The 13,579-nt window shown below is 39.4% G+C and overlaps 1 protein-coding gene across 1 annotated transcript; it reads right to left on the bottom strand.

Moving 5' to 3' along the window:
* Positions 1–2,475: 2,475 nt before the first annotated feature.
* On the bottom strand, positions 2,476–6,152 carry LOC103704402 (putative disease resistance protein RGA4). The gene is made up of 3 exons (XM_039130288.1): positions 4,933–6,152; positions 2,784–4,867; positions 2,476–2,666 (listed from the first exon to the last, which is right to left on the bottom strand). Exons 1-2 carry the CDS (start codon positions 6,054–6,056, stop codon positions 2,974–2,976), a joined length of 3,018 nt encoding a protein of 1,005 aa, XP_038986216.1. The 5' UTR covers positions 6,057–6,152; the 3' UTR covers positions 2,476–2,666; positions 2,784–2,973.
* Positions 6,153–13,579: the final 7,427 nt, after the last annotated feature.

The raw sequence follows: 13,579 nt of genomic DNA, 5'->3' as shown, positions 1-13,579 counted from the left end.
CTTCAAAAGTTAAAAGAAATAAAAACCAAAAAACAGAAGGAAAAAAAAAAAACCAGCTACCGAGACAGAGGCATCAATAGTGTAATAGATCGAGAGAGAATCCTGACGGGCCGAGGTTCCATTGGATTCTGGGAACCTATGCCTGTTGCTATCCTTCCTACTCCCCTTAGAGCTTTCAGGTCGGGTCGGGTCACAGGTCGACCCGATCCATTTGCAGCCTTAGCTATCACATTCTTGCTAGGTTGAAGGTTCAAATTCATTCAAATCTAATCACAAACACCACGATCGATCCATAATCAACCTCCATGAACCCGTACTGTAGTATCCTCTAGTCCACATAGATCATAGGCCAGGTCAGCTCTAATACCATTTGTCCCAACCGCTACTTTACCCAAAAAGGCTAGTCAAAAGTCTAAATGATATCTTTTGGCTAGTCTTTTTGGGTGAGGTCTTGCAGCATGACCCATTGAGACTGACTATAGATTGATCGTGGATTTAAATAGATTTGGATTCTTAGAAGAGAAATGTGAAAAATTAATTAATTATATAAATATATTTAAAAAATATTTTTTATGATGGGATTAGATTTGTATTTTTTTAAGTGTCAGAATTAAATTTTGAAGGATGCGTATATTTTCAATTTTTTTTTTAAAAATCAGATTGCAAATGAGACTCTCCTAACCAAACTGATGGAATATGTAGCTCTATCGTGCAAACATGCTTCTAAAATTTTTATTATAAGAAAAATGTTGTCTCTAAAATGCTCCCAAAAATGGTTTTAAAAGAGAAAAGTTGGCATTTTGGGTCTAACCAAATTCTGGATTTACAGCCTTCTTGAGTATTTTGTTTTTGTAAATATAAGAGGATCCACAATATTATACAAAAAAAATACTAAAGATGCTCATCTTACTAAATGAGTCAATTTTTTAAGTTTTCACGGCAGAGTGGTTGCTTAGACTCCTAGTCGGAAAAGAAAAAATAAAATAAAGTTTTTTAAAAACTATATAGAATGAAAGGTTATGTTTGTGATTATATCCATCCCACCACTAAAATCACACTTTGGAAATGAAAAAATTAGAAGCAAATCTAATAGGTCCAATGATGGTCATACATTGCCATGTCGTACTTTTATAGTATATGAAATTCTATAATGGCAAATATACCCTTTATTCTTAAATTATTTATAGAAGTAAATTAAAGGATTGGATCAAATATGGATCAAATACTAGTGGGACTAAAAATATGTTAATACGAGCCCCACCTATTTCTTAGACAAGCCAAAAATCCATAACATAATCCAACCTATTTATTACATAGGTAACACATCGTTGCCTTCCTAACCCACTGAATAAATAAATCAAATAAATGATTCTTAAATGGGTCAGATTGTAATTATATTAACTTGAGGCAACTATTAGATGGATCAATATTTAAATGGTTTCGGACTCTGAATCTAAAACTAGCCTTTTTAATAAATGGGTCAAGTCAGACTAACATATTTACGATCCGAACTTATTTTTATAAAATTTGAATCTGGTTAATTTAGGATAGTTGTTGCAAGTTGGGTTGATGGTCAAAATCATGGATTGCCACCTTGGAATATCAGGCACCTATATTCTTGTCATAGAACACTTTGGCAATCTAGATGATCAAGTAGGCAATTTAGGTGGCTTAGAAGGTGTCATTTTAGCACAAAACAAAGAAATTCAAAGTAAGAGTCCCATTGTGACCAACAATTTCTTCCTTGATGCTAAGTCCTCCTTTGGAATATCTTTTGAAGGGAAGCCCGAAAAGTACTTCTAGCCTATATATGTGTATTTGGTAAAAACCCCGAAACAATTTTTTAATCCTCCTAGAAGTTAAAAAATCTCTACTTGGCAAAAGCTCTAATTTAGAGCTTCTTCCTAAAAGGATTTTTCAAAGCCTGTCAAGAGGCTATTTATAAGACCAAATTATCCCTGAACTTTATAGTTATTATATTAATCATTATAATATTTGGATCAAAATATAATGGGAAAGGACTCGTTTGGTTCGCAGGGAAAGAAAGATGAAAAATGTGGTCTACGAAAAACGAAGAAAAGCCACCTATTTAGTTGAAGTTTTTTTTAAAAAAAAGTAGTATTCCTATGAAAATAAGATTCTCATCTTTCATAAAAATGAAAAACTCAAGAGTGGCCTGAAAAAGCTACTTTTCTACCAGTCGAAAATTGAGATCATTTCTTTCTCCAAAACTATCCTTAAGAGTATAAAAGATATTTCACACAACTTTTTTTTAAAAAGTAAATGCTCAATCAAATATAAGCCACTATGATCATAGGTTTTTATACATCTGGCCAATCTTTAATCGCAAAAGTATCATAAAAGAAGTACCGAGATCAAACAATAGAAGTTTATCTCCAAGATCGATCGAGAAGGATCCTTTTAAAACAAAAAAAAAGATATAGAAGGAAAAATAAATAGAAAAGATGGAGAGGGTGAATGAAATCATGATTTATTGCATATGAATTCTTAAGGTTACATTCAGGATAATGATATAATACCATCAAAACACAGAAACAGAAAGTACAGAGTAGATATCCAAGTCCAATACAAAGTTTACATGACGAAAAAAAGGTAAAAACACTGAGCACGTCCATCCCAACTGCTAAATCCGCACGAAATTGTATCTGGGAATAGAGAAAATTAATATATATGAGATTAACGGCATCTATATATGGCAGCTGGTCTAATGGTGATAAACAAATTAATGAGGGAAATGTAAACGTAATGGAAGTATCAATCACCTTGCTCAAGAGAGGTCACTCGTCAACTCTTTTGGTTGCACGTTGGTTTGAACGGTGGAAGGGGGTCCCTTGGTATACCGTATCCATGAAGAACCACCTATGTGGTGGATCCAGACCTCAGGGATCCACTGAATGATGGGCCAATTTGGCGGATCCTTAAGGAAGCTCTCAAACAGTGGTGAGCTGCATTTCAGTCCAAATATTCTAAGTTTCTGCATCCCAGTCGGAGCATTTTGATGCTGCCCGAGTAGGTTCGGTAACCACTGTGGGAGGTGCTTTGTTTGTTGATCAAGATTACTGGAAACGTCTGCGATGCGAGGCACTCCGTTTCTTGCTCTGATATCTCTGAGGTCCCCTGTGCTGTAGAAGGATGTTCCAGGCACAGGAATTGCAACTTAGCAAGATTCTCCACGTGTTGTAACCTCGAACAATTCAGTATTTGCAAAGATTTCAGCGAGGGAAAGTTGGATACTCTTTCCAACCTCAGGTTTCTCTCGATGTGGAGCGTATCAGTTAAGGAGGGGAGGTTCTTGATTTCTCTCAGGTTGTGGGCGTCCAGAATTTGCAAGCGCTGCAAGTTGGTGGCATGCGCCAGACCTTCTGGAAGAGCTATTAGCTCGGGGCAGTCCTGTAGATGCAGGGCCTTGAGATGCGGCAGCAGCTTAGAGGCTCCTCTTATTTCATCGCCAATCTCTTCCACCACGCCAAATGACCATTCTTTCCAGTTGCGCATGTGTGTGAGCACCAAGAATTCAAGCCTAGGAAATGCAGTTATTGCTGAGGAACGGCGACCAAGAAGCTCGGGTCCGATCGTTACGATTGCGTCTGCCCCTGAAATCCGAAGGAATTTTAGCTGGGGCAATAGGCCTAGTGGAGGAAGTTTCGGACATGATTTACAATCAATAAGGGCCAAGAATGCCAGGTGAGGAAAGCAGGCGCCCAATGAGGATGACATCAACCAGCCCGGAAACCCACTACCAAAGAAGTTATCCAACCTAAGCTCTTCTAGGCTGGATGGAGGAGAGAGATCGTTGCATATCTTGTTCACATTTTGGACTGCATCCTCTCCACATCGTGGCTGATTGTTCTCAGCTTCGGGTGGCAGCCACCTCAAAAACAATCTTCTAAGAAAGCAGCTGTTTTGAAGCGTTGAAACTCCTGCTCGTGACCTTTCTAACCTAACTATCTTCAGCGCTCTCAGCTGGGACAGAGATTGCAGCTCCTCCAAATTGCACCCCTGGTCTTGCTTGCCTCCATCATCACCGACCACAAATCCTTCAAGATTGTTGAGATGTGTCAGTTTGCCTATTCCTCTTGGGAGATGGCTCACCGGAGTTTCATAGAGGCGAAGGCATCTTAAATTGGACAAAGTTGTGATAGTCTTGGGAAGCATGTGCAAGGATTGACAGCCCGAGAGACTCAAGATCTGCAGATTTTGAAGGCGTCTGATAGACTCTGGTAACTTTTTGACATTTGTTCGATCAAGATTCAAGTGCCTTAGATGTAATAGGTTTCCCACCGAGTCTGGAAGGCTCTCCAGTCCTGTACCGGTCAAGTCCAAAACTCGTAGCTGCTCGAGTCTTCCAAGTTCATGCTCAACTATCTTTGTCTTGGGACTGTTCCAGGCTATTAGAGTCCTCAAGCATTTCTGCTTTTTCACTGCATCAGGGATTTCTAGCCTCTCTCCCACATTTGAAATTGACAAGTGACGAAGCTTGGTCAAGGGGTTTGTGGTGCACGTTTTTCCATCACCAACAAAAGTACTCTCATCTCCTATCAAAAACAGAGCAAGAGAACGCAGCAGATCGTGCATTGTGCACACCCTCTGACTTACGTATTTAGAATCTGGCTGTAAAAGATTTCTGCAAATCAACTCTTTATAGTAATCTTCGGCTAAATCTTCTAACAATACATCTCCTTGTGATTTTACAAAATCTTCAGCCAACCAGAACCGAACAAGTTGATCACAAGTCATCGAAAAATTCTCAGGATATAACGAGCAAAAAAGGAGACATTGTTTAAGATCAGATGATAAATCTTCATAGCTTAAAAATAAGGCTCCTGGGAGTTCTGTCTGAAGTTGGCTCATAGACCATGCATCACTTCTGAGAACGTTATTCCATGCTATGCTGGTTCTCTCCTTCGACCTTAAACTCCTGCAATGGTCTTGATTGCAAGAGGAAGACCATCACATTTGTCAACAATTTTCATCCCAATTTCTTTTAAATTGATGATCTCTTCCTTCTCGTCATCTCTAAAGACTTTCTTGCAGAACAATTGCCAGCCTTCATTGCTATCCATTTTGTCAACATGGTGGACACGTGCTCTCATATTCTTAGCCACATTTATGTCTCGACTGGTGATCACAATCCTACCATCAGCCGCTGCACTTTCCAAAGGATATCTGAGCAGATCCTCCCATACTTTTGCTTCCCATATATCATCTAATACAACAATGAACCTTCTAGAAAGGACACGGGAAAGAATGGGTATGAGTTCAGCCTTCGTCTCAGCCTGCCCATAGTTTCCACCTGCGCTTCTAATTATCTCTTGCAGCAACTTTGCCTCTGAAAAATTCTTGGAAACACACACCCATACTCGTATAGAAAAGTTTTCTTTTATTCTTTCATCATTGTATATAATAGAAGCAAGAGTAGTTTTGCCGATTCCACCCATCCCAACAATCCCCAAAATCCAGAATTTTTTTTTGTCTCCTTGGACTAACGATTCCACAAGACTCTGGGTAGCCTCTGCAATTTGTGTCCCTACGATATCAGAACTGTCCTCAATGGGAAAAGTCCTACGAGGATTCACCCCGCTCTCTTGGACATCTTGGTTAGGGTTTTCTAGTTTAGGCAATATTGATCTATCCTCTGCAATCTCTTTCAGCCTCTTATTAAGATCTCTAATTTTGTCACCAATTTCATAGCGGAACTTCATACAACCGAAGCAAGAAAATAAAGGGAAGGGATGGCATACCGCAGAAACGGGCTGATGGCTTTCCAATAATTTGCCGCCTTCGATGATACAAAGGTCGATGATATCATCCGCATCATACATGATATCTTTCAACTCCCCCACCCAATTACTGATGTTTGTGTCTTCATGCCTCTTCCGCTCTGCTTGCTCAAGAAAACCTCTCATCCTTTCCAGTCTTCTCTGAAGCTTCTGGAGCTCATCCTTCACTCCGAGCATGATTGACACCTCACCCTCTACGAAATCTGCGAGTTTCTTCATGTATCTTCCCACGAAAGCGGGTAAGATCATTGCCATCTTTTGATAAGGGAAGAGAATTGGAAACTGTGGGGCACCACGGATCCTTGAAAGCCTATGTATAAACAATGTGAACGGAATCGCCACAGAAAAAGAAAATAAAGACGCTTGTTGGAAGAAGGAAAGGGACCTAAAGCAAAACTACTTTATTGATAAATACTTCTTCCACCATTGCTTATTAAAAAAAGAAGGAAAAGGACAACTCCACAGCACCAGATTCCCTTTGTCGGCTGTATTGGTTTTATTTAAGTAGTTAATCTGCTGCCATCATCAACTATTTTCTATTATAACAGCTATCATGACATCCATTATTTCATAACCAGTAATTTAACTCATAATTCGATTAGGCTAATAATAGTCGTTATTTCTGTTATAATAGAAAATAATATTTTCTTTGTAAATAAATAAATACTAAATTAATCACGGCAGCGATATATTTTACTGAGAGGTCTCTCTGCTGCACATCCTAACATAATCCAAGGGAAAACCTCACAAGCAGAAGAGAACATTATTCTTTTACCTTGGATTTGAAGCACTGAACTGACTGTTGCTAGATCTCTTGCCGGAAAATATTCTCCTTAGTTCATCGTGTAGTGTGTAGTAAACGGAACCGTGTAAATTGACTGATTATAACGTAAGTTTGCTCCATTTGATAAGTGGGATAACGATATAACGTAAGTTTGTTCCATTCGAGTAAAGCTAGTGGAAAAAAACTGGTTCCATTCGAGTAAAGCCAGTGGAGAAAAGCTGACAAAGATGTAGACTGGCCACCAACCATGAAGCTAATATAACTTGCAGCAATAATTTATAATTTTGTTGGATTATTAAGTCTTTTAATTTGGTGGAATGTTAGATAAGGAGACAAGAAACAATAATGTTGCATCTTTGCTCATCAAGTCAGATTACTACAAAATTTGATGTATTTAACTTTTCCCGAGGATTGACATATTGATTCAACATATATAATTTATCAAATAAAAGAGTTATTAGCTAGGATTTGGTTAACAGCTACTAATACATAAAATTCATCTAATGAGCTGTTAACACAACTCGGGCTGATGCATGACCTCTATAGGACATAACCCTATTAAATATGCAAGATCTACCGGATGAATAATATTACTTAAACTTGTCATTTCTAAAATAAATAATTATGATATCACAATCCAAATACATTTTTTTTTGTCTCAAAGTATCAAAGATACTTTTTTTTTTTCCACGCAAACCTCAAATCTCAGCGCTAAGTATCTTGCAGCTATGAAAAGAAGTAGCTAACTTCTCACTAGGAATTCCAGACACACACCTCCACAAATAATTATATAAAAAATAACAAATAATCAATACATTATCAAAAAATCACGTACCAACAATCCAGCATAACTTAAATAAACCAAAAAATATGCATATATGCATTATATATCAAAATAACCATTCTATGATATGTCATGTAACATCAAATTAACCATTTTATTCAATAGTGATTTCAAATAACTTATTTGTCATTTTTTAATTAGCATGATCCGGATTTAATGATAGTTATCTTTCGACTTTGGACATCACATTTCTTGCCTATGATAGGATAATCAGTAGTGTAATATTTTTCACCCATGAGGAGGCAATTAATGATGCTATATTTCTAGCTTGTAATAAAGCAATCGATAATAACGAGACTAGTCTAGAGTCAATGCCTATTATATAGGTTCATATGCGCATATCCAATATTCTATTTGTGACTTTAGACTAACAAGTCAATACCTATCAAATAAGTTCACATGCACATATCCAACATTCTATTTTGGGCTTTAGACTAACCATAGTCACATTTTCCGCCCGCAAGAGGCAATTAATGATACCACATTCCTACTGTGGCAAGGCTATCCACAATATCACGCACTAGTCCGTGACTGGCAATCTACAATAATATAGCTAATCTAGTGGCAACCGGACCGCAGTGGGCAGGGTAGTGCTGGCCGTGGATCACCCCACAGTTGTGCAATAGGTGAAGGCGGCGGTGATGAGGGTGGTTTTGGGCATGGGTGATGAAGGAGACCAATGAGCTAGGCTGGCCCACGATGGATTGGAGGACCTTAAAGCTCTAGGGGGGGGGGGGTAAATGTCAAGGCCCACTCATCAGGGTAGTGCTCCATGAAGATTTTAGCATGGAACTGTAGGGGGTGGCTAAGCCATCCTTCATGACCTCCTTCAGGAGATTCATTCAGTTGAATGATCCGAAGATCTGTTTTCTATGTGAGATATGATTGTCTAGAGACAGTCTACGTCGAGTGCAGTGTCACATGGCAGCTGATTTGGAGTCCTTTGTAGTGGAGTCCCAGCGGCTGTCTGGGGCATCTTGGTGTTGTGGAAGCGGGGGGCAGCCGCTGTGGATGTCTTCCGCAACTACTCACAGCAGATTGTAATGGTTATTTTAGAACTTGATAAAGCCCCGTGGGTCTTATGTGGTGTGTATGCCAGCACAGACTATAGGGTACGAAGAGTCCTTTGGAATGAGATCACCGACCTGGTGTCCTAGGATGTTTTGACAGTGATGGTGGGAGACTTCAATTGTATCTAGAGCCCAGTGAGAAGAGGAGAGGCAGACTTACACTGATTCAATGGATAGGAGGAACTTTCGAGACTTCATGTTGAGGAATGGACTGGTGGACCTCGGCTTCTCTGGGCTAAGGTTTACCTGGTGCAACAACCAGTCCGGCCAAGCCAGGATATAGAAACGGTTTGACAGGGTCGTCGCGACCTTGTACTAGGCCATCCGCTTTCCCTCCTATTAGGTCAGTCACTTACCTCGTATAGCTTCGGATCATTGTCCGCTTTTGATTTTCACAGTCTCTCGCTCCACTCACCACAACCCATTCTACTTTGAGAAAGTATGGTTGTCATACCCCCAGTCTTGGGACATTTTTTGAGAGGGCTCAGGATGTCGGTGCGAGGTGATTTTATGCAGAAGATTTCACGCAGGCTGGAGCTCGCCAAGTGGCGGCTTCATCGGTGGAACCAGGAGGTAGTGGACAACATCTTTAGGAGATTGGAGGAGGTGAAGACATCGATTGCTGATATTCAGAAGAGAAAGGATAGGGGAGGAGAGCTCTTGGAGGCCGTCATGGTGACCCTACGACAGTAGCTTGCCACACATCACTCCTTGTTGCGACAGCAGGAGGTTTTCTAGAGATAGAAATTTAGGATTCAGTGGATAAAGGAGAGAGACCGGAACACCAGATTCTTCCACCAGACGACCATCATCAGAAGGCAGAGGAATGCGATCTGCTCCCTTAGAGTTAGGGCGGGTCAGCGGGTGGAGAAGGGGACAGCAGTCAGACATGCCCTAGTTAATTTCTTCATGTCCAGGTGGATGGAGGAGAGTGGACTAGAGGCAGCCGGCCTGCTCCCGAGACCGAAAGTCACAGTTGGAACGACAGAGAATGCAACCTTGATTTTCTAGTGTCGGAGATGGAGGTGTGGGAGGCAGTCTGAGCCCTGCAGAACTTGGGCTACTTTGTTGGTATTCAGGGCATAGATAGCAATGCTTCATGACTTTTTTTCTTTCTTCTTCTTCTTTGTTTTTTTAAAGCAATGCCATGCTTCATAACTTGACCTGCAGCTATGGTTGTCAAGCACCTTCCAAGAAACGTTTGAGTTCATGGCCACACTTATTTCCCTTTTTCCGTAGTTGTGTGTGAATGTGTGCACAATCCATGAACTATTTCAGTTCATAGCCACTTATTACCTTTTTACAACATTTGTGTGTGTGTGTGAGAGAGAGAGAGAGAGCAAGAATCGACGTAGAAGAAAAAAATGTAAGAAAAATTACTAAGAGCTATATATTTCATCCATTTGCTCATGCTTAGAAGTATGTTTAGTCCCACATTGATTATTCGCTGAGTAGATCTTGCATATTTATACAGGATCAAAGAACCCAAATAATACTTTCGGGCTAGCCATTTTGGGTGAGGTCTTAGGTTGTTGGAAATGATATCAGATCAGACCCGACCCATAACCTATGTGGACTAGGGAACACTACAGCACGGATCCATTGGGGTTGACCATGAGTCGATCGTGGTGTTTGTGATTGGATTTGAACCCTTAGCCTGATGAGGACGTCAGTGCTTGAATGGGGAGAGTATATGAGGATCCGTGCAGATGTGTGTTTAGTCCCACATCGGTTATTCGCTAGATAGATCTTGGGTATTTATACAGGATTAAGAAACCTAAATAATACCCTCCGGCTAGGCATTTTTAGTGAGATCCTGGATTGTTACACTTAGTATAGAACAACATGCAGAAAAGATGGAGGAACTAGTGCTAACGTCCTCAAATCAAGACATGTTGCTGAATCTCGAGGAGACATACCAAGCCATTTCGAATTCAAGACCAGTTCAAGACCATGCCATCCCTCCTGTGAGGAAGTCTTGCAGTTCAGATTTCTGTATAAGTAGAAGAGGATATGATGAACATGATGCTGGTATTAAATTAGGGAGCGAGCGAGCGAGCGAGCGAGCGAGAGAGAGAGAGAGAGAGAGAGAGAGAGAGCATAATTTTACGAGGAAAGTGGAATCAACAAGAGGTAATTTCAGTAGGACACGTGCAACGAGTGCACGATTCTCAGTTGATATCGATGGACTAGTCCATCACTGTCCTGGAACCTTAAAGGAAATTGGGCATGTCATTTGTAGGCCTTCTATTGCTGGCGTTGGCCCATTTAATCCGGTCGCTTGTACACTTTCTGTCCTTAAATGATTCTCATCTTCAAGAGCTTCAAGTTCGATATCTATAGGACCTTGGAGCAGCATTTTTACTATTTTTATTAGCATTCTTGGCATTAGCAACCTTGTTACTGAAGGATTATTTGTTGAAAGCTTGAAATTTGATTCAACTAAAATGATGCCCTAGTCACATGTGCTGAATCTTATATGGCTGATGTAATGAAAGTTAAAGCAATTCACTAATAACACAAATCTCTCCATTCTCCAGGATTTGCTAATTCTTAATGGCTTGCTCCTGCAGTAAAGAACAAGACAACTTTCACCCAACTGAAGGGATGCACCATCCCTACAGCTCTCTTTCACAAGTTAGAAGCAAGCTTTAATATTACAAAAAACTGCTTGCCTTTTCTGCGCAGCAGTTTCCAAAGAGCTCCAAGTTATATTTGCAGTATGAGCCTTGAAGTTAATTTACATGAAGTGGACTTGCACAGCAGCTGATATGTTTTGGTTTTTTTTTTTTTTTTTTTTTTTTTTTGTATGCGTGTGTCTGAAAAGTAAGGGAAGCCTTTTTTTTAGAAAGGCTAAAATAGCGACAATTTAAAATGAGACTATAAAATAAAAGAAAATCACATGAAGCAATTTTCTAAGACAGCTTTTGACTCAAGGTTCCATATGTATTCTAACATAATTTTCAAAATAAAAGATGATGCAGTGAATGAGTCACCTATGTCTTCCAAGAAAGGGTTGGTTCCTGAAATCTGGAAAGCAATGCAGATAGAGCCCACTTTGCCCATATACCTAAAGGTGACATCACATGATGAGTAGTTTCTCGAGTTATGATCACCTGTATGTTTCCTCTGCTATATTAATTACTCCCCCAACTGCCCACAATTTTCAGATGTGAGATACAAGATATTGGTGAAGCTTGCAAATAGCCCATCTGCCACAAAGTACATTCTCAGAAGGGTCACTGGTTCTGTTTTCCGGGGCGAGATACTGGCTCTCATGGGACCATCAGGAGGTGGCAAAACAACTTTGCTGAACCTGCTCAGTGGAAGGGCGAACATAAAGGGTCATGGTGGCAGCATCACTTACAATGACCAACCATACTCCAAATGGCTCAAACAAAGGTGTGACAATGGTTAGTCATATAATTAAACACATACATTCATCAATCGTTACAATGTTAATCCTTAACTTACACCAGTTTTGATAATTTTTAAGGAAAAAATGATGAGTTACCATAGATAGTTTGGCACCTCATAATAAATTTTTGGTGATGCACAGGATCGGTTTTGTGCTACAAGATGATGTTGTTTTTCCACACCTAACAGTGAGAGAAACCTTGACATATGCTGCTCTTCTCCGTCTTCTGAAAAAATTAACAAAACAGCAGAAGGAAGAAAGGGCTATGGATGTCATCTCTGAACTTGGACTAGAAAGGTGACTTCTTTAACCATCAGAACCAGTCCTTAATACTTGGCAATATATGTTTGGGAAAATATGATTTATGTGTTAAAGATCACAGTACCAATCATACAAAAATGATTGTGCATGGGCAAAGGATCAGTTGGTTTGTTGTCTCGATCCTGTGAATACCAAGGGTTTACATATCTTTGCAGTTGGGTAACTCCATTGTGTCAATTTCAGAGGGAGGGTTTGAGAAATGGAAAAGGAATAGCCATTTACAAATGTTATCAATTGATCGACGTTATGCTGGCTTTTTGTCGGCCACAAGAAAAAATTAAATAATAGAGGAGCTTTCATAGTACATTTTACAAACAAGGATTATAGGCCCTCAAGTAGCAAGTGTTTAACCTTTGCATACAAGGAACCAAATTAGTTAGTACATGTAACTATAACAACTACTAAAGTCTTATAGTACTAATATCTTTTCTGGGGCTTCAAAGTATAATGTTGGATGCTAAAGTAAGTGCTTTCGGTTACAATTATCAGTTAAGATATTTACAACTAGCAAATCTGTATCATAACACCTTTTTTCCCTTTTCAAGAGAATGATTGTCATACATACAAGACACCTCTATTCAATCACTTTGTTTCCCTCCCACCTTGGCTTTAGGTAGTGTTTAATGCATCATACTTCCTTTTAATATATGTTAAAAAACTAGCATCAGTGCTAGGATCTTAAAATGCATGAAACAGACATTTAATTTGAGGTTCTGGTTTCAATTCTTTGGAAGTGTGTCTCTAAAAATCTAGACCTAGGTAATTGTAGGATGAGTGGGACTTTCACCATTTCTCGTAAAAGAAAAAAATGCCTTCAAGCAGTTTTATATCTGTTTTCTCTAGTGATTGGTCTTGTTATTTTATTTTCCTTTGTTTTCAGATGCTGTAACAGATGCATATGATTTAACTATTAGCTCATCTGGATGCAATTGCTTTACACTTCTATAAGGATGGTATGGAATTAATAAGCTGTAGGTAGGCAGGCCAAACATGCTGAAGTAAATCCCAGCCTCTCTCTACCATTGCTAGGGATTAAACTCCAAAACATTATAGATACAGATGGCATGTAATATTTATATGTACTTTTGTCTGCCACAAGTATCCAAATACATTTATCATGGTATTCTATCAGAGATGGTGTTTTCTTGTTCAACAAAAAAAGACCATGATATGCTCTATATGCCATTATGAGAATGAGAATATTGTTTCTACTGCAGTTGCCAAGATATGATGATAGGGAGAGCTCTAGTGAGAGGAATTTCTGGTGGTGGGAGAGCAAGATTCTGTATTGGAAATGAAATCCTACTCGATCCTTCACTTCTTTTTCCAGATGAACCAACA

This window comes from Phoenix dactylifera, chromosome 1 (genome assembly GCF_009389715.1).
Source record: "Phoenix dactylifera cultivar Barhee BC4 chromosome 1, palm_55x_up_171113_PBpolish2nd_filt_p, whole genome shotgun sequence".
NCBI lineage: Eukaryota > Viridiplantae > Streptophyta > Magnoliopsida > Arecales > Arecaceae > Phoenix > Phoenix dactylifera.
The sequence above is the reverse complement of the archived record's forward strand: the minus strand, read 5'-3'. Positions and strand labels throughout refer to the sequence as shown.

What these genes read in the sequence shown, in the direction of transcription:
- LOC103704402 (XM_039130288.1), bottom strand. Translation starts at nt 6,056, where the DNA reads ATGGCAATGATCTTACCCGCTTTCGTGGGAAGATACATGAAGAAACTC. An exon ending in AAGACCATTGCAGGAGTTTA is followed by an intron (nt 4,868 to 4,932) that starts AGGTCGAAGGAG and finishes ATGGTCTATGAG; the next exon opens with CCAACTTCAGACAGAACTCC.